A 24,600-nucleotide genomic window follows, 5' to 3' on the forward strand; every position below is an offset into this window, starting at 1 on the left:
TTTTCCAACTGAAGAAGGTTTAGTGGTGCTTAAGGGAGACAAAAAATACAGCACAATAGAGGCATCATAATGAAATTCTTGGGCCTCTTGTATCAGTATCTCTTCATGGAAGGCATCCTTATGAAATTTATTCTTTGAAGGTCAGAGAAAGCCCTTGAGCTCAATTAAAGAAAAAAATTTCTTCCATTTACACTACTAATATAGATTAATAAATCCTTATTCAGTTCCTTGGAACCAGAAGTATTTCTGAATTCAGATTGCTTTTGGATTTTAGAAAATTAATAGATTGTATATACTACAGTATACCTACTAAGCCCACCAAGACTTGAGGCAGCACTCCATAGGTGAGCTATTCATCTTGCTGCTTAACATGAATATTTACAGTAACTGGGCTAAATAATTATTATAAGTAGCCTTATATTAGTAGCCTTATGTCCAATCAGGTCAGGTTTTACTGTCAAATCAGTTTGTGCCAAACTTAAAGAACAAAAGAACTTTTGGTTTTAAAAGCTTTTTTTTTTTTGAGTTATTAAACAAGATATTTAAATTAATTTAATTCTCTCTTTTCTTATTTTAAAAAGTAGTAGATAATAAATAGAATCTGGCCCCACATTAGGAAAATAATATGCCATGACAACTGGAGTTTGGTCCCCAGAGTACAGGATCATTCAAATTTAGGAGATACATTAATACATACAATAAATACAATTTATTACAGGAGTAAATTCAAGGGGAAAAACCATGTCATTATCATAAATCACCATGTGATTTCGTAAATGCTGAAAAGCCTTTGTCAAAATTCAGTACCTGTTTCTTTCTTTTTTTTTTTTTTTAAGATTTTATTTATTTATTTGACAGAGAGAAAGAGAAAAAGAGCATAAGCAGGGAGAGCAGCAGGCAGAGGGAGAGGGAGAAGCAGGCTCCTTGCTGAGCAGGGAGCCCGATACAGGGCTCGATTCCAGGTCATGAACTGAACTGAAGGCAGATGCTTAACCAACTGAGCCCCCAGGTTCCCCTCAGTACCCATTTCTGATTAAAAAGAAAACTCAAGAAATTAGGAATTGGTGGATACTGTATTAATATGGTAATATAATACCTCAGTCCTAAAGCCAGCATTTTACTCAGTGTGGAAGCACTAGAAGCACTAGAGGTATTAATCAGTGCATTTATACCAGAGAAAATGATTAAGGACCTAGGGATTGGGAAAGAAGGAAACTATCTCTGTTAATAGATACCATAGTATTCCTGAAAACTGTCATCCAGAGAATCAATTCTCAAGCTAACTCAGTGCAACTATTTGGTGAGGTATCAGGTTTAAAATTATAAAAAGCAATAACCATACTACAAACAATATCCCATTAGATATAATAGTAAAGAAGACCCCATTTAAAATATAATCCCAAAAGATAAAATACCTAGGAATAAATTTAATGAGAAATATGTAATATCTGTGTGAAAAAAACTAGAACACTTGATGACATGAAAGTAAATATGAAAAAATAAAAAGTTGTTTCTAGATAGACAACTTAAACATGTCTGTTAGTCTAGGTTAATCTATTATTATTTTTTTAAAAGATTTTATTTATTTATTTGACAGAGAGAGTGTACAAGCAGTGGGAGCAGCAGAGGGAGAGGGAGAAGCAGGCTCCCCGCTGAGCATGTAGCCCACTGAGCAGGGAGCCCGATGAGGGGCTGGATCCCAGGACCCTGGGATCATGACCTGAGCCGAAGGCAGACGCTTAACCCACTGAGCCACCCAGGCGCCCCTAGGTTAATTTATTAAAATAAATAATACTAATAGAGCAACCAGTAAGTTGTTTTCATTAAGACAAGTGGATACTAAAGTTCATATGAAAATATAAACATGCAAAGATATTTATGAAATCTTTAAAAAGGAAGAGCTATAAGGATAAATTAACTCTTCTGTATATGTTAAACTATACTTTAAAACTTGCATTGGTAAAATAGTATATATAGTACTGGTATTCCAATAGATAGTACAATGGAATTTTTTTTAAAAAGGCATAAATAGGGGCACCTGGGTGGCTCAGTTGGTTGAACGTCAGACTCCTGGTTTCAGCCCGGGTCATGATCTGAGGGTCACGAGATCAGGCCCCACGTGGGGCTCTGTGCTCAGCACGGAATCCTCCCTTTCCCTCCCCCTTGCCCTCCCCCTGACTCGTGCTCTCTCTCACTTTAAAGTAAATAAATAAATAAAATCTTAAAAAAAAATAAAAAGGCATAAATAGACCCAAGTCCATCTTAGAGTTCAGTATATGATAAAGATTGTATCTCTAATCACTGGGAGAAAGATGAATATTTTAATAAATGGTATTCAGAGGAATAGAATGGATGTATGTATACCTTATACATAAGAAAAAGTTCTAAATTGATCGGAGACCTAATTATAAAAACTAAAGTCTTGTAACCACTAGAAGAAAATACATTTGAATTCTTCTATATCCAGTGTGTGGAGAAAGTCTTTGTAACTGTGATTTGACGTCCAGATGTAATAAAGGAAAATGTTGACCAATTAAATAAAAACTTTGGCTTGGCAAAAAAAATACCATAAGCAAAGTTCAAAGCAAAAGACCAAACAGTGAAAATATTTATGATGTACACTACAGGTAGAGGTTTAATATCCCTAACACAAAAATGACTTTTAAAATTGAGGATAAAAAGGACCAAAAATCCAATAGAAATAAGTCGTCAGAGACAGACAGAAAATTCTCCAAAATATGTATTAAAAATAGCCAACATATTTAAGAAAAGATACTCAGTTCACTCATAGTAAAAAAAATGCAAATGAGAACTATACTGATGTATTATTTCTCATTTGTCAGATTGGCAAAAAGTGAAATGCTTGACAGCATATTCTTGGCAAAGCTGTGGTAGAAATTGGCACTCTTCAGATATTGCTGGTGAGAACACAAAATTTTTGTAGGTGAATTTGGCAATATCTAACAAAACTATGTATGCAATTACCCTTTGACTCAGCATTCACTTTTTTAAAAAGAATTTATTTATTAGAAGAGAGAGAGCACAAGCGGGGGGAGGGCCAGAGGGATAGGGAGAACCAGACAACGCCCCTGAGCAGAGAGCCTAACATGGGGCTCCATCCCAGGACCCTGGGATCATGACCCTAGCTGAAGGCAGCCACTTAACCGAGTGAGCCACTCAGGCGTCCCTCAGCATTCACATTTTAAAGAATTTTCTGTTAGGATATATACTCTTGATTCAAAATTAAATGGACACATGGATATTTATTACAACTTAAGATCCCATATAAGCTTTAAACATAAAACCCATATATGCTTTTAAAGATGCAGAGTGTAAAAGTATATTGTAAAATGATACAGGAGTGTTTAACACTTCTCAGAGTATACCTTTTAGTATTGTTTTTATATTTGGAACCATAGTGTGTTTTCACATACTCAAAAAATGCAATTAGATCTGGCAGAACAGGAGTAGTGGAAATTAGGAGGAGGGACCCTGACTTCGAATACAAAGAAAAATAAATTGCAGAAGATACATCTGATAAAGAATTGTTATCCAAAATATATAAAGAACTCTTGGTATACAAAATGTAAATATAAAATTCAACATTAAGGAAACAACTTGGTTAAAAAATGGACCAAGGACCTTAACAGACACCTCACCAAAGATTTATAGATAGTAAATAATATGAAAAGTTGCTCTACATCGTATATCATCAGAAAAATGCAAATTAAAATAACGAGATCCCACTATACATCTATTAGAATGGCCAAAATCCAAACACTTTTGAGATGTGGAGCAATACGAACTCTCATTCATTGCTGCTAGGAATGCAGAATGGAGCAGCCACTTCGGAAGACAGTTTGGTGGTTTCTTGCAAAAGCTCAGCATAATTTCACCATACCAATCAGTTGTGCTTTTTGTTATTTACCCAAAACAGTTGAAAAATTATGTCCATACAAAAATCACACAGATATTTATACCAGCTTTATTTATAATGCGAATACTTGGAAGCAAACAAGAAGTCCTGTAGTAGGTAAATGGATAAACTGTGGTATCTCCAGACAATGAAATGTTATTCAGTGCTAAAAAGAAGTGAGATATCAAAGTATGTAAAAACAAAGAGGAACCTAAAATGTCTATTAGTAAGTGAAAGAAGCCAGTCTGAAAAGGCTACCTGCTATATGATTCCAGCTCTAGAATGTTCTGGAAAAGGCAAAACTATAGAGACAGTGAAAAGATCTGTTAAAAGTTCAGGGTTGCCAGGAGTTTGGGGGAGGGAGAGATGAATAGGCAGAGCACAGAGATTTTTAGCACTGTGAAACTGTTGTATATTTCTATGATACTGTAATGCTGGGTGCATGCCATTATAAATTTGTCTAAATCCATAGAATGTACAATACCAAAAGTGAGCTATAATGTAAGCTATGAACTTTGGGTGATAATGTTGTGTTAATATGGTTTCATCAGTTGTAACAAATGTGCCTCTAGGGATGTTGATAATAGGGGAGGCTATGCACGTGGGTGAGTAGGGATTATATGGGAAATATCTGTACATTCTGCTCCATTTTGCCGTGAAATGAAATCCTGTGTAAAAAGAAAAAGTCGTAATAATAATTTAAAAAGTACTGTACCCTTTATCAAATAGAGAACATAACCACAAAGGAGGAAAGTGAAAATAATCCAATTAACTTTGAATGTTATTTTCATTGTATGTCCCCAGTTTGAAAACAAAAGGAAATTCAATGAAATCTTGAACCTTACTTTACTAACTTTATTAACTTTTATTTATTTATTTACTGTTTATTATTGGTAGGGGTATGAGTGAGTATGGCAATTCTGAGGTTAGTTTTGTATGCCTTTTAGGATTAAGCAAATGAGGAAATTTATTGAAATTGTATTGTTGGGTGAGGGTTCTCATATGGAAGAAAGATATAAATTTCGATGGGGGAAGATAAGGAAGAACCCTGTAGTATTCGATTGGATTTTGGTATCCGCATAATTAAACAAACAAAAGATTGCATATTCTGAAAGGGCCTGAAAGCAGGGAGTCTTAAGTAGGAGCAAACACATCTAGTTGAGGTCTTGGTTTCTAAAAATCTTTCCTCACTGAAGTAATGAAGACTTCTTGGAGAAATGACCATTTCTGGGGTGAGGCAAGAAGAATACAAGATGAGTCTGACACATCTTGTGATGCCAGAAAGTAAGAGAGTGTCCAAAAAATGAGGGAATCATGTCAAAATAACACAGAAGGCAGTTGGCCAAGCCAGGACAAGTTGAACTTCCAAATAAAAAATAACAGAATTGGGTTACAATAAATGGTATGAGAAAAGAATCCACAAGTTTGTACTGATACTAACAACCAAACAAACAAATGGTATGGGAAGGGAAACTTTTTTTTTTTTTTAATTTATTTATTTGACAGAGATAGAGACAGCCAGACTAACAAAAAAACAAATGGTATGGGAAGGGAAACTTTTTTTTTTTTTTAATTTATTTATTTGACAGAGATAGAGACAGCCAGCGAGAGAGGGAACACAAGCAGGGGGAGTGGGAGAGGAAGAAGCAGGCTCATAGCAGAAGAGCCTGATGTGGGGCTCGATCCCATAATGCCGGGATCACGCCCTGAGCCGAAGGCAGACGCTTAACCGCTGTGCCACCCAGGCGCCCCGGGAAACTTTTTTTTTTTAAGAGTAGAATTGCCAAGCCAAGAAATAGACTCAACTATAGAGAATACACTGATGGTTACCAGAGGAGGGGTGGGGAATGGGGGAAATAGTGATGGGGATTAAGGAGGGCACTTGTGAGGAGCACCTGGTGATGTATGGAGGTGTAAGTCACTATATTATACACCTGAAACTAATATTAGTATGTTTACCAACTGGAATTTAAATAAAAATTTAATTGCCAACTAATAAATGTAAACAGAATGATACAGTTGTTTTTTTTTTATTTAATCACTATTTGCAACCATCATTGTAATGGTTGATTCACACAAGAGTCATCAGTGAATGCTAAAAATACTGGGTGAAAGTGTTTGCGAAATAATTATACAGCCTGAAAGTATCTTCTGACAGATTACTGATCAATCACAAATGGAAAATATGGTAACAACACAGAAATCTGGTAGATACCACCTTATTCAAGAAATTAAAGTTAACATGATTAATAACGATACAAACTAACAACTGGTTCTTCGTGGTGTGATGCACTGAAAAGGAAACACCAGTTATACGGTATTACTGCCAAAAGTGCATGACCTGAATCAAATGTTGCGAAAACAATCACAAAAAAAAACCCACAACAAATTGAGGTGCATTCTTGAAACAACTCAAAAAATGTTCAAGTTTCAAAATAATATTAAAGTCATGACACACAGAGAAAGGCTGAGGAACTGTTCCAGACTAACAGCTAAATGAAATACGGGATTTGTAGCATGAGAAGAAAGTCTAAAGGGCAGTATTGGGCAAATCAGTGAAATCTGAATAAGGACTGTATATTAGATAATAATATTGTATTAACGTAAGTTTCCTGTATTTGATCACTGCATTGTGATTATATAATAGAATGTCCCTGCTTGGGAGATAAATGCTAAAGAATTTAAGGGTAAAAGGTCATAGTCTCAGCAACTTACTCTTAAATAGTTCAACAAAATAACACTAATGTGTGTATTACTTTGTTTTATGTACATTTTTAATGAATATAGAGATAAAATATGGCAAAATATTAGTAAATCTAGGTTAAGGTACATAGGAGTTCATTGTAATACTTTTATAAATTCTGCAATGTCTTTTTTCTTTTTTTAAAATTTAAATTAATTAACATGTAGTGTATTATTAGTTTCAGAGGCAGATGTCAGTGATTCATCAGTCTTATATAATACCCAGTGCTCATTTCATCATGTGCCCTCCCTCCTTAATGTCCATCACCCAGTTACCCCATCCTCCCACCCCCCTTCCCTCCAGCAACCCTCAGTTTGTTTCCTGTCATTAACAGTCTCGTGTTGTTTGTCTCCCTCTCTGATTTCGTCTTGTTTTATTTTTCCCTACCTTCCCCATGATCCTCTGTTTTGTTTCTTAAATTCCACATATGAGTGAGATCCTGTAATTATCTTTCTCTGTTTGACTTATTTTGCTTGCTTTTGTGATTGCAGTCTTATCACTGTACATATTAACTGTTATAATCTGTTTTTAAGTGTCTGTTCCATCTGAGCTTCCTGAAAGCAGGGCTCAGTCTTACTCTTCTGGGTGTCTGGCATTCAGCAATACCTGGTGCAAGCTAAACACGTGAGAATGTTCGATGAGTGAATGAGTGCTTTCTTTTAAACGCTTTGAACAGCAGGCATGTTTTGCTAAGACTTTTTCATATATGTACTTGTTTGAATTTTTCACTGAGATAAGTCTCCCCACTGAAAATATGTGTGTATATGAGAGAGACACACACATGTACACAGAACAGACTTCACCTGGAAATAAAGATTTGATTAACAAATCCCAAGGAAATTTAGTAAATACTTGAATAAGATTTTCAGTATTTTAATTTTGTGATCAAAAATCCTTAATAACTGCTTGAGATGCACTTTTTGGAGTTGAGGAAGATTTTACAGAAAGAATTGGGAACTTTGGCATTGTGTTGAAGCATATTAGGGACAAACTGTTAGTAATTCATGAGGTATATTGTGTTATGGCTTGGAGCCTAAATCCTCTAAATTTAGTCATTTAATTCATTCAACAAATGTTTACTGAGAATCTGTTATGTGCTAGGTATCATTGTCAGATCATTGTTCATCGGAGCTTAATAGTTCAGCAGCAGAGACAGACATTACATAATTTTATAATTAAGTATATACTAACAGTTGTGTTCAGTATTGTGAAGAAAAGATATCAACTACAGTGAGGAAGAATAAAGAAGAATTTAAAATGTTACTTTTTCATATTTTTTCTTATCTTGTGTCCCTGAGCAATTGCCAGTTCTTCTGGTAAGCCTGATTTCAGTTTAATTTACCATCCCAGTTATAGCTGCTTTGGAACCACTCAGTCCCGTTGTCTAAAATCTCTTTCTTTCTCTTTTTGTTTATTTTTTTACTATAGTATAGTCTGAGTATACATATTTTATGAAAGGAAGAGATGCTCGTAAAGATCAATAGGAGAATCAAAAATGTCGCCTCTGATTATTTTTCTGATAAGTCTATTAGAAAAGTAGGAATGCTATTAAATTGAGGGGAGAATAAGAACCTAGTATTTAAGTAAATATTTTTGAAACCAGCAAAATTATTTATATAGAGAGATGATAATGAATTCAAATGAGTTTAATACTCCTTGTCCCATGATAAAACTAGGAGAATAAATTGAAAAGCAAAGACAAGTTCTTTGAAGCTGAGTTCTGCCTGCCTGGTTGCTACTTACTGTTTGATATTAGGACTCTTAGAATTTTCAAAGCTTCATGTGATTATAGCTTAGTCATTAATTTTTATGAGGCCATAAAATTTGCTGTTAACATTGGTGGAGTTTGAAGAGACAATAGTAATTATCATTTACAGGGCATTTATAATATACCAGGTTCTGTGGGAAGTATATTAATTTATATTATGTCATTTAAAACTCTCCACAACCTATGAGGAATTCTTTAACCTCATTTTATAAATGAATTTTTGAGAAATAATTTGACCAAGATCACAGAATTTGAAAATAGTAGAACAATACTTTTGAGAAACAATTTTTGAGAAATAATTTGACCAAGATCACAGAATTTGAAAATAGTAGAACAATACCTTGAATTCAGATCTATATTCAGATCTGACTTTTAATCATTATACCATAAACCAATAATTTAAAACTGTCCATAATCTAAAATAGAACCATGCCAAAAGAAACTTTTTTCACATGATTTAATTTTTTCTCATATGAGATTTAATTTTTCTCTTTACCCCTAAATCTACAAAATCTATTTGTAGTTGCACAAATGTATTTGTTGTGTGTTTATCTAAGTAAGTAGGTAATTGGCAACAAGAAAAATAAAATGAATTGTAAAATAGTCAAAACATAAAGTAGAGCAGGAAAAAGTCTATTAAAGATTTTTATGTCAAAGTCCATTCTAAGTCCATTTCTACTGAAATAAAAATGTCACAGAAATACAAAGTCATTTCCTTGTGAAAAGGACCATTGAAAACTCTTTGTATGGAGTACCTTAAGTTTTAGTATGATCTTACCTATAGTCTGTCACTACCAGGCTAAGTCAAAGTCATCTGAAATGATCTTAAGAACGTTATGCTTTTTGTCTAGGGGGAAGTAAGTGGATTGCATAGTAGATTAATAACCTTTTAGATTATAGCAGTGAAACAGACATAAAATCAATGTGCTGTGGAAAAGACCTTTGGAAATCATTTTATAACCAGGTTATAACTTATTTATTACCCTTTATTTTAGTTCCAGTTTTTCAGACACTGCCAGAAACACCAGTGATCTTTTTTTTTCTAATTTGTTGAAAAAGTAAAGTGATAGTAACATCACCCAACAGAAACAGTGTTTTCATTTTTTGGTTAATATTTCTTATCTTTGCATGTATGCAGTCGTGGTTTTTACATGACTGTACTTTGAATGAACATGTCCAGCCTAGTAACCAAAACCCAGGGACAGGCTCAACCAGAGAAGCAGGAACCAGAGATAGCTAAGTAGCCTGTGTAGTTAGTGAACAGGAAGTGAGGAAATGTGGCCAGGAAAGTAGCCTGATAGTAAGTAAAAATAACCAGTAGAAAGCCTGAAAGGATAGAGACTAAGGCAGAAAGTAGGCAGCTGTAATGACTCTGGTTCCTGTGGCCTCAGTTGTGACTTATTTTAAGTGTTTTAGGCTGGAGACTAAATTGACAATAATTGATTGGCAACTATCTTCTGAAAAAAAATAAGTATTAAAAAATCATAACATCTAGTCTCATTTCTATTATTATCGTGTCCATCATTACTGCTGTAGCTTCATTCTGTTTAACATATTTTAACCTCCCTAAGCAGTCCAAACATTCCCCTTATTTGGTTATAGATATCTTTAAACAGAATTATTTTGGCTCTCCCTTTAATTACCATATTATCTCTCATCCATTGTTACCATTTTGTATTCTTAATTTTTATCTACCTGTGGAACATTTGTTTGTTCCTTAACCTGCCTGATGACTTTGATAAATGTTCCAATTCCAGGAACAGTATGAATAATACTAGAGCAAACAATTTACATAGGAGTATTTGATGGGCAAAGTATATTTGGAGCACAGCAGACAAGAGGTTTCCACCTCCCAGTTCTTTCTTTTTATAAATTGAGGCATATTTCATATATAGGAAAATGTGCAAATCTTAAGTATATATAGAGCTCAATGAGATTTTACCCATGTAACCACCACCCAGATCAAGATACAGAAAATTTTAATTACCCCAGAAGGTTCGCTTATGTTTTTTTAGTCAACATCCCCCCCAAAGATAACTACTATTCTTTTTTTTTTTTTTAAGATTTTATTTATTTGTTTGACAGAGAGTACAGGTAGGCAGAGCGGCAGGCAGAGGGAGAGGGAGAAGCAGGCTCCCCACTGAGCAGAGAGCCTGATGCAGGGCTCGATCCTAGGACCCTGGGATTGTGACCAGAGCTGAAGGCAGATGCTCAACCAACTGCACCACCCGGGTGCCCCCCAAAGATAACTACTATTCTGACTTCTATTTTCATATATTAATTTGCATGTTCTTGAACTTTATGTAAATGGAGTCACGGTGTCTGCACTTTGGCATCTGGCTTCTTTCACTTGATGTAATGTTTTTGAGATTCATCTGTGTTTATATTGTTTATATCAATAATTCATTCTTTTTTATTGATTTGTAATATTCCATTGTGTGAATATAATTCATTTGCTCATTTTCCTGTTAGTGGACATTTGGGTTGTTTTGGGTTTGGGACTTTTGTGAATAAAGATTCTATGGATATTCTTTTTTTTTTTTTTAAGATTTTATTATTTATTTATTAGACAGAGATAGAGAGCCAGTGAGAGAGGGAACACAAGCAGGGGGAGTGGGAGAGGAAGAAGCAGGCTCATAGTGGAGGAGCCTGACGTGGGGCTCGATCCCATAACGCCGGGATCACGCCCTGAGCCGAAGGCAGACGCTTAACCGCTGTGCCACCCAGGCGCCCCTCTATGGATATTCTTTATATGTCTTTTTTTTTTTTCTTTTAAAGATTTCATTTATTTAGAGAGAGAGCATGAGGGGGAAGGGCAGAGAGAGAAGAGAATCTTAAGCAGACTCTATGCTGAACACAGAGCCCAACACAGGGCTTAATCCCTGGACCCTGAGATCACAACCTGAGCTGAAACCAAGAGTCAGACGCTTAACCGACTGTGCCACCCAGGTGCCCCTCTTGTATATGTCTTTTGATGGACATATGCACTCATTTCTCTTGTATATATGTCTTGGTGTGGAATTGCTAGGTCATAGGGTAGTCTGTGTTTAGATTTATTAGATACTGCCAAACAATTTTTTAAATGATTGGACCATTTTATACTCCTACCAACAATATCTGAGAGTTCCTGTTGTTCCATATTGTTGCCCATACTTGTCAGTCTTCATAATTTTAGTCATTTTGGTTTGGTGTGTACTGGTGTCTCACTGAGGTTTTAATTTGTGTTTCTCCATTGAGTAATGACGTCGAGCACTTGTCAAAAGCTTGTTGGCCTGTTGGATATCATCTTTTGTTATGTGCCTCTACAGGTCTTTTGCCGATTTTAAAATTGGATTGTCTGTCTTTTTCTTACTGATTTTTGTATCACATTTTCTGGATATCAATCCTTTGTCAGATATATGTACTGTGAATATGTTTTCCCAGTTTCTAACTTGTTTTTTACATTTCTAATAGAGTCTTCAGAGGAGCCAAAGTTCTTAGAGTTTTTAAAAGCACTTCAGACACCAGTTTATTAACCAATATACTAGCCGTCTGTTGGTCATTGTGTTGGTTTTCTATTGCTACTATAACAAAGCACCACAAATTAAGTGGCTTAAAACAATAAATAAATTTATTATCTTGTAGTTCTGTAGATTAGAATTCTAACACAAGTCTCACTGGGCTAAAATTAAGATTGGCAGGTCTGTGTTTCTTTCTGACCCTCTAGGAGAGAGTCAGTTACCCTGTCGTTTCCAGTTTATATGGCTCATGGCCCCTTCCTAGCATTTACTAGCATTCCTAGGCTCATAGCCCCTTTCCTGTATCTTCAAAGGTAGTAACTTTATATCTCTGAGCATTCTTCCATAGTCATATCTCCCAAAGGCTCCTGCTTTTGAGGACTAGGTGATTAGGTTGGGCATATTATAATAATCTAGGATGATCTCCTCAACTCAGGGTCCTTAATTTAATCACATTTGCAAAGTCATTTTTGCCATTTAAGGTAAAGTGACATATTCACAGGTTCTGGGGCTGGGAGGTAGACATCTTTGGGAGCCATTATTCTGTCTACCACTGTATGTAGTTACTACTATAGTCCATGAGTTGCTAAACTAATGTAGCAGCCCATCTGCTACTAATGTTGCAAAGTGGGATGGGAGTGGGATGGGATGGGAGAAAGTAATCCAGAATACACTGATATGGCTAAAGAGGACATACTGGCCTCTGTATATATGTTTGTTACTATAATAAGGTTATATACTAGGTAAGGAGTAGATTAGAAAAGAGAATGTGATCAATTCCCCTTAGGATAGGTGGGAAACAATTAGAAAAGCTCTTATTAAATATCCTAAATGGCTTCCCATCAGTTTAGGGATAAAGTCCAAACTTCTTAGGACAACTCTCCAAAGCTCATTCTCTTAATCACTACACTCTGCTTCCTCTCTAATATGGTAGGAGATTTTGTTTCTCATGTGAATGCTAACTTCACAAGTAAAGTAGGATCATGCATGCCCTGTAATTGTAGCTGGCATTGTTGTGACACCACCAAATAACACCAAAATCTCTAACCCGAGGTCATAATTTTAAATAATCACACCTTATACCAGTAATGCCTTTGATACTTTATAGTAATATGCCCTTCTCCTTTTTCATTTATTCTAGGTCCCTTCTTATACGTTTTGGTAAATCATGATGGAATTTGAAAAAGAACTCATTGTATTTCCTGGGCCTTTAATTTTCTGTCGTGGCAAATAACCTAACCTACTTCTAAAATCTAATGACTCCGTTCTCTATGTACATGAATTTTTTAATAGCTTGAGTTAGGGATTAGAAAATAAAATTTGTTGATGCCTGTTATATGCCAGGTACATGCTAGGCAATCCTCATAGCAACCTTTCATGATAAACATTGTTATCCGTATTTTGCAGCTTAGACAGCTGAGTCTCAAAAAGGGTTAACATCTTGCCAAAGCTGATAAATAGTAAGTGATGGACTTGGGATTCTAGTTTAGATCTGATTCCAAAGCCCTTGTACACTTTCCACGGTGTGGTCAGTCAAATGGATCAAAATAAATGGTTATCAGAACATATCTGTATTCTCTTATAACCTTGAAAAACTTTGGTAGCATGCCAAAATATTTGAATCAAGAGGTTCCAACTCAGTGAAATTCTGTTATATGCTTGAGAGACTCTTAAAACTGTACTGAAATGCTGTGAATATAAACATCTAATTAGAAGATGTACAGTGACCTTTTTTTTTTTTTTTTTAAGTTTTTTACTTATTTATTTGACAGAGATAGACAGCCAGCGAGAGAGGGAACACAAGCAGGGAGAGTGGGAGAGGAAGAAGCAGGCTCCCAGCGGAGGAGCCCGATGTGGGGCTCGATCCCGGAATGCTGGGATCACGCCCTGAGCCGAAGGCAGACGCCTAACGACTGCGCTACCCAGGCGCCCCTGTACAGTGACCTTTCTATTCTAATTTCATTACTATTTCGACTGCCTCAGCTTTCACTTTAGCCATAGCCATGTAGGGAAACTTGTCCCTACTTGTTTTTTGGAATGTTCTAGATAATTCCTACAAATGTGAATTTTATTTTATTATTTTTTAAAAACGTGAATATGATCTTAACTTTGATGCCTCAGACTTTTTAAGGAAACACCGTGATGAAATGTTGGGTAAGAGTTGCCCTTTCCATGAATTTTTTAATTCTTCTTTAATTTCCTGGTTGACCCATTCATTCTTTACTAGAATGCTCTTTAGCCTCCACGTATTTGAGTTCTTTCTAAATTTCCTCTTGTGATTGAGTTCCAGCTTCAAAGCATCGTGGTCTGAAAATAGCAGGGAATGATCCCAATCTTTTGGGATTGGTTTAGACCTGATTTGCGACACAGCTTGTGATCTATTCAGGAGAATGTTCCATTTGCAATTGAGAAGAATATGTATTCTGTTGCTTTAGGATGGCATGCTCTGAATATATCTGTGAAGTTCATCTGGTCCAGTGTGTCATTCAAAGCCCTTGTTTCCTTGTTGATCTTCTGCTTAGATGATCTATCCATTGCAGTGAGTGGGGTGTTAAAGTCCCCTACTATTATTGTATTATTATCTATGTGTTTCTTTAATTTTGTTATTAATTGGCTTATATAATTGGCTGTTCCCTTGTTAGGGGCATACGTATTTACAATTATTAGATCTTGTTGGATAGACCCTTTAATTATGATATAGTGTCCTTCCTCATCTCTTATTAAAGCAGTCTTTGGTTTAAAATATAATTTGTCTGATATAAGGATTGCCACCCCAGCTTTCTTTTGATGTCCATTAGCATGATAAAATGGTTTTCCACCCCCTGACTTTAAATCTGGAGGTGTCTTTGGGTCTAAAATGAGTCTCTTGCAGACAGCAAATCCATGGGTCTTGCTATTTAATCCAGTCTGATACCCTGTGTCTTTTCATTGGGGCATTTAGCCCATTTACATTTAGAGTAACTATTGAATAGACCATGTTTATACCATTTAATATACCATATTGTAATTATCTGTTTACTTTCTGACTCTCCCCTAATGTTCTTTAGTAGTTAAGGGGGAAAGTGGCAGAATATGAGGTTGGAGAGATTTAGGCAGGGGCCAGATCATGCAGGACCAGAGTAAAGAGTCTGGGTTTTATTCTAAAAGCCATTAGAGAGTTTTTAGCAGGAATNTGACATAATCCTATTTATGTTTTTAAAAGATCACCATGACTGCTTAGTGGAGAATGAATTGGTGGACAGTAAGAGTGCAAGCTGGGCAACCAGTTAACAGACTGTTGCAGCGGTGCAAATGAGAGGTGATAGTGGTGTAGACTAGGACAGTGGAGACACTGGAGAGAAGTAGATAACTTGGGACATATTTTGGAGTTAGTGCCCATAGGGCTTATTAATGTGTTAAATGTGGGAGTTAAAGAAAAGATTTTCGGATGACTTTCTAGGTTTCTAGTTTGAGCAAGTGTGTAGAGGGAAGATCTGGCATTCTGTTTTTATTATGTTGAGTTTGAAATGTCTGTGAGACATTAAATGAAGGTGTTAAAATATGTGAGATTGGAGTTCAGAGGGGGCTTTAGGCATCATTGTCATAAAGTTGGTGTTTAAAGCTGTGGAAACTGATGAGATCACCCAGGGAATGTGGGAAGGAAAAATGGGCAAAGATGAATATAAATAACATCAAAAGTTCATCACCCAAAAGGTAGAATCTGACATGCAGACATGTCTTAATTGGCCCATATTTAAAATTTAACCATTTTAAAATTAGTTGCCCATATTGGAAAATTGAGAGAGTTCCCATAGAAATCCAGATCATTGGGGTGCCTGGGTGGCCTAGTCAGTTGAGCATCTACCTTCAGTTCAGGTCATGATCCCGGGATCCTGGGATTGAGCCCCGAGTGGGACTCCCTGCTCAGCGGGAGGGGGGAGTCTGCATCTTCCTCTCTCTCTGCCCCTCCCCCAACTCATGTGTGCTCTCATTCTCTCTCAAATAAATAAATAAAATCTTTTAAAAAAAGAAAAAAAAAGAAATCCAGGTTTTGCCTTCTCTGAATAATTAGAAGATGCAACATCACTGAGCCTGTGTTTCTGCATGGGAGCAATCAGCCCAAGCTGTTCTCTTTCAAATGGTCTGTATAGTTGACCACAAACTCTACTGTTCCCTTACTGTTCTTCATTTAGCTATTTTACTTAAATGCCTCTATTTGAATTTACAGCCCCTGATTTAGACCTTAAGGATAGAAGGAGCTAACAGAGGAACCTAGGAAGAAGCAGTCATGAGATAAGAAAACCAGAATAGGGCATTACTGAAAACTAGATAGGAAAGTGTTTCAGCTACTAAATGCCACTAAGAGATTGAGTAAGATGAAGACAGAAAAGGGCTGTTGTAGTGGTGTGAATGGGTTTGAGGACTAGATAGGAAAGAGAGGTGAGGAAATGGAGGCAGTTCTTTTGAAAACTCAGGAAAGTGAAGAGGCGTAGGTAATGGGGCACAAGGTGGCTTTTGGAGATATTAGCGGATATGTGAACAATCCACTAGAGAAGTAGACATTAATGATGCAGGAGAGAAAGGTGACAATAAAGATTTAGGAGAACAGATGATATCGTAGAGAGCCTGACTGGCCTTTGCTAGAAGGAGACATGCTGCTTCAGGGAATGAAGGAGAGTGTCGGTCCTGAGGTGATGACAATATGGAATACTGATAGATAAAAATGAGAATCTTCAGTGTTCACACAGAGCCAGAGAATTACCTTAGGCTAAAGATTTAGACTAAATACAGACTTTTATTCATTCAATCATTCGTTCATTTAAAGAGAGAGGGGGAGATGGGTGGGGGGAGGGGAAGAGGGAGAGGGAGAGAGAATTTTAAGCAGTCTCCACTCACAGCATGTACCCTGACTTGGGCCTTTGTCTCACGACCCTGAGATCATGACCTGAGCCAAAATGAAGAGTTGGTCGCTTAACCGACTGAGCCACTCATGGACCCCTAGACTTACATTTAGATTTATAGATTTATATAAATTTATTTAGACTAAACATGGATTTTGGAATTTAATCTGTAAAACTGTTACTTTTCTTAAAGAGCACATAATAGTCACATGTATTCTCATAGTATTGAAAAAGAGAATATTACTTTACGGTTTATAGGTAAGAACTGAGGATCAGATATGTGGATTTAAGATTGCCCATTGAGGGGCGCCTGGGTGGCACAGCGGTTAAGCGTCTGCCTTCGGCTCAGGGCGTGATCCCGGCGTTATGGGATCGAGCCCCACATCAGGCTCCTCCGCTATGAGCCTGCTTCTTCCTCTCCCACTCCCCCTGCTTGTGTTCCCTCTCTCGCTGGCTGTCTCTCTGTCAAATAAATAAATAAAATCTTTAAAAAAAAAAAAAAAGATTGCCCATTGAGCAGAAGTGGGGCTTCAACCCCTAGTCATCACGAGTTCCAGTCTTACATTCTTCCTGACATACCAATATCTCTAACTTACTTACCTAAAATCTAAGTGAACTAGCCATGTACTTTAACCTTAAGGGAACATTAATTGTTTTTTTTTTTTTATCAGGTTTTAGAGAGCATTGTGGTTGGGAGAATATGCTTACACTGAATTTGTTTTTTTTACCACCTCTGTGATTCAGAATTTAAAAAGGAAAAAATAGGTTCCAAGGCTGATTTGGAGATTTTTCTTTCGATAGCCTTCTTAAAACCATAGAAAATGTATTCTTTTGAGAAAAAGATAATATTGAATATCTACAGAATACTTTCTCCTGTCTTTTCCTGAGTTGAATAACAAAACCTGAAATCATACCTTGCTCTCATTTCTTATCTATTGAAAATAAGTTTGAATCTTATATTTCCACATCTTGCTTTTGAAAGGATTTTATTTGGTGTCTCTGATTCTGTCTTGATTCATATTCTTACCACAAAATAATCTCTTCTTAAGTTTTGGATCAGCCTTGACTTATTAAAGTTTATACAGCAGAACCAGTAGTTTCTGGAGAATAATTTCTAGATACCTGTATCTTGTCAAGACAATTTTATGTACAGCCTTAAATTACAAACTTATTTTTCATTTTAAGATTCATACTCATAAATAAAGTTTTTAGTAAAATAAACTATGTAGATATTACTAATTTTGGTGGGGTTTTAAAAATTGTTCTTTTGCTTTTGTGACTACTTGGGATTTACAGCTAAAAGGATTATTACTCCATTTTTCCCCATTAAAGCATATAAGCACATCATAGTTTTCCCCGGGATCTGGGTATAGTCAGTATGATAAATTATTTTAAGAGACTCAGTTATCACTGTTAATCCTCTTGGTCTCGTTTTCCTGTTATGTATACTTGAAGGTTTTATTTTTAAGTAATCTCTACAAGCCCCTCCAACATGGGGCTTGAACTCACAACCCTGAGATCAAGAGTCCCATGCTCTGCTGACTGAGCCAGCCAGGCACTCCTCATTTTCTTTCCAGTATTTTAATGTGTCTGGAGAGCACCTAGGTTAACCATTGATTAGAGGGGAGGTAACCAAAATGCTTCCTGAACTCTCCTTTGATTTCTTGTGGAATGTGGGCATGTGGCTGAGTTGCCCATCTGGCTCACATCAGAGGCACGCTTCTGGGCATCCTCGTTTATTTTTCTCCTTCCCTTTGCAAACCACCTCCTGCTCTCGTTTCCTGTGCTGCAAGTTCCGTTAGGTCCTGCGCACAAAACCACAATTTCATCCTTGACTAGTCCCCTTCCTCCCACTCTCAGAACTCCCATATCCCTCCATAAGCCAAGTCTTCGGGTTCTATCTTTGTGATCTCTAGAACAGCCTCTTTATTTCCATTTTTATCGTCCTCATTCTAATTGAGAATCTGTATTTTTTCTTACCTAGACTTCTCCTTACTAACTTCACAGGTGGCGCAGGACACCATGCATTCTTCTCCTAAGTAAAAATTCTATTCTTTTGGACACTTGCCACCCTAGAACCTTATCAAAATTCTGATATTTCTCTTAATTGCTCCCAGGAGTAGGTGTGATACAAGGAAAGGCTTTAGGGCAGACAGTCTTTGTTTCTAATCTGAGCTGTGCTACTTGCTATTTACGTTTCCAAACATCACTTTCTTCCTGTCTACAAAATGGGAATAATAATGTGGGAATACCTTGTAGATATTTTGAAACGTTTGAAGGTAGAGTATATAAAGTACCATACCTGGCACTGGTATTACAGGTGCAAACTAAAAAACACTATCTATGCTACCAGCTCACCTTTCTGCCTTTTTTTCTGTTCCTGTCTGATACTCACTCCAGCCCTATTGAATGACATGCTTATTCCTAAATATTGTCCATATCTCCACACCTTTACTCCAACTGTATGTATATTCTCCACTTGCATGTTCTCCCTCACCTTATTTGCCTGCAAATCTCTCTTAAGTTCTATCTCAAATGTCACCTTGTGAGGCAAACCTTTCTGTTCTTATTGTGCACATTCTACCCAAATAACATTTTTTCCTCTTTGGAACTCATTTCTTCTATTATTTTCTCAATTCAGGGACATTCCTTACCACCCTCTACTACCAATACACATACTCTAATGTGAAGTGCTGGATCATTGAGGAGGAAGAAAAAAAAATCAACCAGTTAGCAAGTACTTAATAAGCGTTCTTTATATGTTCAGCACTGTGCTAGGTTCTGGAGATTCTTTAGTGAACTCTAGAGACCTGGACCCTGCCCTTAATGAATTTTAGAATTTAACATTGATCTTTGGCTTTTGATGTTCAGCAAAATCATTGGTGGGCCTTTAAAATACGGGTACCAGAGTAGCCACTGAGTCAGAAGTTTCTAGAACAAGGGGCTCTAGGTAAAATAGAATTCTCCAAATCTGGTAACTACTGGCCTAGCCAAACACTATTTCTTACATGCCTTATATGGTTGTCTGAATGGAGGAGGAAGCAGAGGAAGATTTGACTTAGGAGGTGATATTTCAAATGGATATGGGATACACACTGAAGTATTAAGGGTAAAGGGATATGATGTATCTAATTTACTCATAAATGGTTCATAAAAATAATTATATATGTACATATACATATATATACATATATACATTTATACACACACATATGTATGTGGATATAGATATCAAAATGTTAGAAATGGTGATTCTGGAGCGCCTGGGTGGTTCAGTCGGTGTAGTGTCTGCCTTCGGCTCAGGTCATGATCTCAGGGTCCTGGGATTGAGCCCCAGGGAGCCTGCTTCTCCCTCTCCCTCTGCCTGCTGCTCCCCTGCTTGTGCTCGCTCTCTCTGTCAAATAAATAAATAATATCTTTAAAAAAAAAAGAAAGAAATGGTGATTCTGAATAGAACATACACAGCAGTTTACTACTCTTTAAACATTTCTGAAGTTTGAAATTGTTTCAAAAGAAGAAGCTAACAGGAATGAGCAAATTGGATCTAAAAATTGTGTAAGATTTCATGGTTTTTTTAAAGTTTGGTTTTTTTTTAAAGGGTTTTTTTACGTGTGTTTTTTTTAAGTAATCTCTACACCCATCGTGGGGCTCAAACTCACTACCCCAAGATCAAGAGTCTCATGCTCTTCTGACTGAGCCAGCCAGGTGCCCCAAAGTTGTGTAACATTTCAATAAGCAGAGACATAGACTACAGGATTGGAGACAGGGTATAGGATAGGTGTAATAGGGACTGATATTTGGCCAGCTAATTTTTAAAAATTCAAAACAGAGTTATCGTTAAATTATGTATGTACCTACCTTAAAATTTTATTTTAATTAAAACAGTTATATAATCTGGCGTGGCCTTTAAATATGGGATCCTAGTTATATTTCTACTTAGCTTTTTTTGCATTAAAAAACAAAATTTTTAAAAACCCTAAAATGAAAACAGTTTATTTAAAATGGAGGCACTTGGGAAGAACTTTGAGACCTAAATGTGGACTCTTTAGATTTTTACCATTTTTCTCAATTTAACAGGTATCTTACCCACACTTAATTCACAGCAATTTTCGTTAGCAACTCTCTTTTATTGAGTCTGTTTTAAGCATTTTAAATAGTTTTTGTAGAAACAGCAGTTCTCTTTTTGCAGTCGTATTTAGATGTCCTATAACAAACGTAACTGGCTCTTAGTAAGTATACAATTCAGCTATTTGGATAAAAGTACAAGAAAGTTCTAGAGTAGCTAACTAGCTATAAACATTATCCTGTAATATTTAAGCTGTAAAGCTTATCCTGGGAGGCAGGCAGTTTCTCCTTTGCTTGTCCTGTCCACTGCTCCCGTGTGGTGTAGTCAATAAACTTCTGTCTCCTTTATTAAAAAAAAAAAAAAAAAAGCTTATCCTGAGTATCAGGTAGTATATTTTATAGGAAGAATAGAGAATGTTGATTAATCCAGTAAGTCCACTTAGTGGAGGGAATTTGTGAGAATTTCTTGGTTTTTTTTCTATACCAAAATTTCATCAATTATAGAACTTATGCAGAGTCTGCTGTATCCTGCCATTGATTTCATAAACTTTGTTCTTAAAATTCAGTGCTTTGTATTGTCTTATTATCTTCTCACGTCACTCTGACCATCCCCAAAGAATTTCATGCTAATCGTCTTCTTTTATTTGTTTTAATTTCAGTGGTAGGAATGGGATCCTGGTGCTTCCACATGACTCTGAAATATGAAATGCAGGTCAGTAATGACAAAATTAACTAAATGCTTATTTCTCTTCACCCAGAGATACTTCAGATGTGAGGAAAGAGTACATTGCTAGAGGGTGCTATTGAGATAAGAGACCAAAGGAAAAAAAAAGAGATTGCAAATCTCTGGAGATTTTACTTCAGGCCAGAGGATTCAAATTGGCTAAGTGAAGTCAAGAGGCAAGCAAATAAATTAGTTGTCCATAGAGAAAACAAGTGAGAGCACTATAGCTTTTGACCTCCTCTGTGCAGACATGTATGTTAGAGCAGAATTAGAGAGTAGAGACCCCTGGAGACATTTTAAGAAGACAATTCACTAAGATAATATATTCTGTGATGCCTGTGTTTCCTCATGTCTCTCTAATGGCATCCGTTTGAGTGGTTAGTTCCTCTAGCTAGCAAAGTTTTAGAGCTATGCAAGGATTTTTATTTACTGTCCTTGCTCTAGGAGGCCATATATCTAGTCCTCAATCTTTTGACGTCTTTATTCCCCATCGCTAACCCAGAAACTCATAGAACAGCACTGTGCAGTAGAAATATAATGGGAGTATATATGTAATTAAAATTTTTTTGATAGCTGCATTAAGAAAGTCCATGTTAAAAAGAAATAAGTAAAATTAATTATAATAATATATTTTATTTAACCCAATATATTCTAATAAGGAGTATATCTCAATTTAGATTAGTGCTCAGTAGCTACATAAGGCTGGTGGCTGCTATATAGGATAGTGCTATTCCAGAAGGATTTGTGAATTATTGATTACACTATTTAAATGTATAAGAATTAATTCTTAGGATTGATTCTGATATTCAACATATATTTATAATAAATAATAAAAGACTAGAGAACTGTTTAAGATTGAAGGAGACCAAAAAGACATGACAACTAAATACAGTGTGCAATTCTCACTGGATGGGTGTGTGTGTGTGTGTGTATGCTTTCATTTATGGTATTATTGGGACACTTAGAAAAACGTAAATGAGGTCCGAGGACTATATGGTAGTAGTAAATCAATCTTCATACCCTGATTTTGTTGGTAGTATTGTGGATATGTAGATGAGTGTCTTTTTTTTTTTTAAAAGATATAACTCACATGCCATAAAATTAACCATTTTAAAGTATGTAAGTTAATTGTTTTAAGTATACTTACAAAATTGTGAAGCCATTACCATTATTTAATTACAGAACACTTTCATCACCCCAGAGAGAAACCTCATGCCCATTAACTGTCTCTCCTCATTACTCCCTCCACCTAGCCTCTGACAACCACTAATCTACTCTCTGTCTCTGTGGATTTGCCTCTTCTGGACATTTCATAACAATGGATCATATAGTGTGTAACCTTTTATGTCTGGCTTCTTTGACTTAGGCTGAATAATATTCCAATTCATAGATATACCACATTTTGTTTATTCATTTATCAATTAATGGACTTTGGGTTATTTCCACTCCATGGCTTTTATGCATAATGCTTCTGTGAACATTGGTGTGCAAGTTTTTATGTGGATATATGTTTTCAGTTATTTCAGATATATATTTATTAGAAGTGGAATTGCTAGGTCACATGGTAATTCTGCATTTAACCTTTAAAATTTTTTATTTTATTTTATTTTTTTGCATTTAACCTTTCGAGGAGCTACAAGACTGCTTTTCAAAGTGGCTGTGCCATTTTACATTCCCACCAGCGATTTTCTCTATATCCTTGCCAATACTAGTGATTGTTCTTCCTTTTGATTATAGCCATCTTGCTGGATGTGATGTGATATCTCATTGTGGTCTTGATTTGCATTTCCCTAGAGACCAGTGATGTTGAACATTTTTCACGTGCTTATTGCCCATTTGTATATTCATAGGAGAAATGTCTGTTCAGATCCTTCTCCCATTTTTAAATTGTGTTGTTTGCCTTTTTATCATTGAGTTGTAAGAGTACCTTATGTATTTTGCATACTAGACCCTTCTTGAATACATAGTTCACAGTTTTCTTCCGTTCTGTGGATTGTTTTTCCATTTCTAGTTCTGTGAAAAATGCTGTTGATATCTTGACAGGGATTGCATTAAATCTATAGATCACTTGGGGTAGTATGGACATTTTAACAATATTCTCCTGATTCTTTAATCCATTTTAAATAATTTTTCTAAAATGTGATATGAGGTCCGGGTCTAGCTTCATTCTTTTGCATGTGGGTATCCAGTTGCCCCAGAATCATTCACTGAAAAGACTGTTCTTTCCCCATTGAATTGTCTTGGCACCCCTGTCTAAACTCAAGCAATCATAAATGTATTAATTTATTTCTTGACTTTCAAACTCTTGGTTCTATTCCATTGACCTGTATGTCTCTATTTATGTCAGTATCAGTACCACACAGCCTTGATTACTGTAGATTTGTAGTAAGTTTTGAAATCAGGAGCTATGAGTCCTCCAGATTTGTTGTTCTTTTTAAAAATTGTTGAAGAATTTCCTTGTGAATTTTAGGATCAGCTTATCAATTTTTCCAAAACTTAACTGGAATTTATCACTTTGGAGAGTATTGCTATCTTTATTTTTTTCTTTGTATTTACTTTTATTTTGCATATGATCTACAATAAACATCATTTTGGTAATAAAATATTTTAAAAACTTTTAATTAGATGATTTTATGCTAATTTATAACTTTATGCAGACTATAAATTTAATACTGTTCTTAATATTGTCTTCCAATCCGTGAACATGGGATGTCTTCCCATTTATTTAAGTCTCTTATTTCTTTCAGTGATGTTTTATAGTTTGCAAATCATACCTTCTTTTGTTAAATGTATAAATAAGCATTATAGTTTTTGATGGTATTGTAAATGGAATTTTCTTAATTTCATTTTTTTGATTTATCGTGCCTAATTTATAGAAATAACAGTGATTTTTGCATATTGTTATTGTATCCTGAAACATTGCTGAACTTGTTTTTTATCTCTAGTAGTTTTGTGTGTGTGCATATGTGGATTTGCTAGGGCTTTCTGTGTACAAGATCATGTCATA

The 24,600-nt window shown here is 35.8% G+C and overlaps 1 protein-coding gene across 7 annotated transcripts in view; it reads left to right on the forward strand.

The window, feature by feature from the left end:
• ACER3 (alkaline ceramidase 3) overlaps positions 1–24,600 on the forward strand; it is a 166,821-nt gene that overhangs the window by 54,640 nt on the left and 87,581 nt on the right. For all 7 annotated transcript variants that reach the window (XM_040630883.1, XM_040630880.1, XM_040630881.1 and 4 more), the window contains one exon: positions 21,529–21,581. In XM_040630883.1, the coding sequence (XP_040486817.1) occupies positions 21,529–21,581 (53 nt within the window). The remainder of the gene's footprint in view (positions 1–21,528; positions 21,582–24,600) is intronic.

The sequence above is a fragment of the Ursus maritimus genome, unplaced genomic scaffold (assembly GCF_017311325.1).
Source record: "Ursus maritimus isolate PB19 unplaced genomic scaffold, ASM1731132v1 scaffold_16, whole genome shotgun sequence".
NCBI classification, from domain to species: Eukaryota; Metazoa; Chordata; class Mammalia; order Carnivora; family Ursidae; genus Ursus; species Ursus maritimus.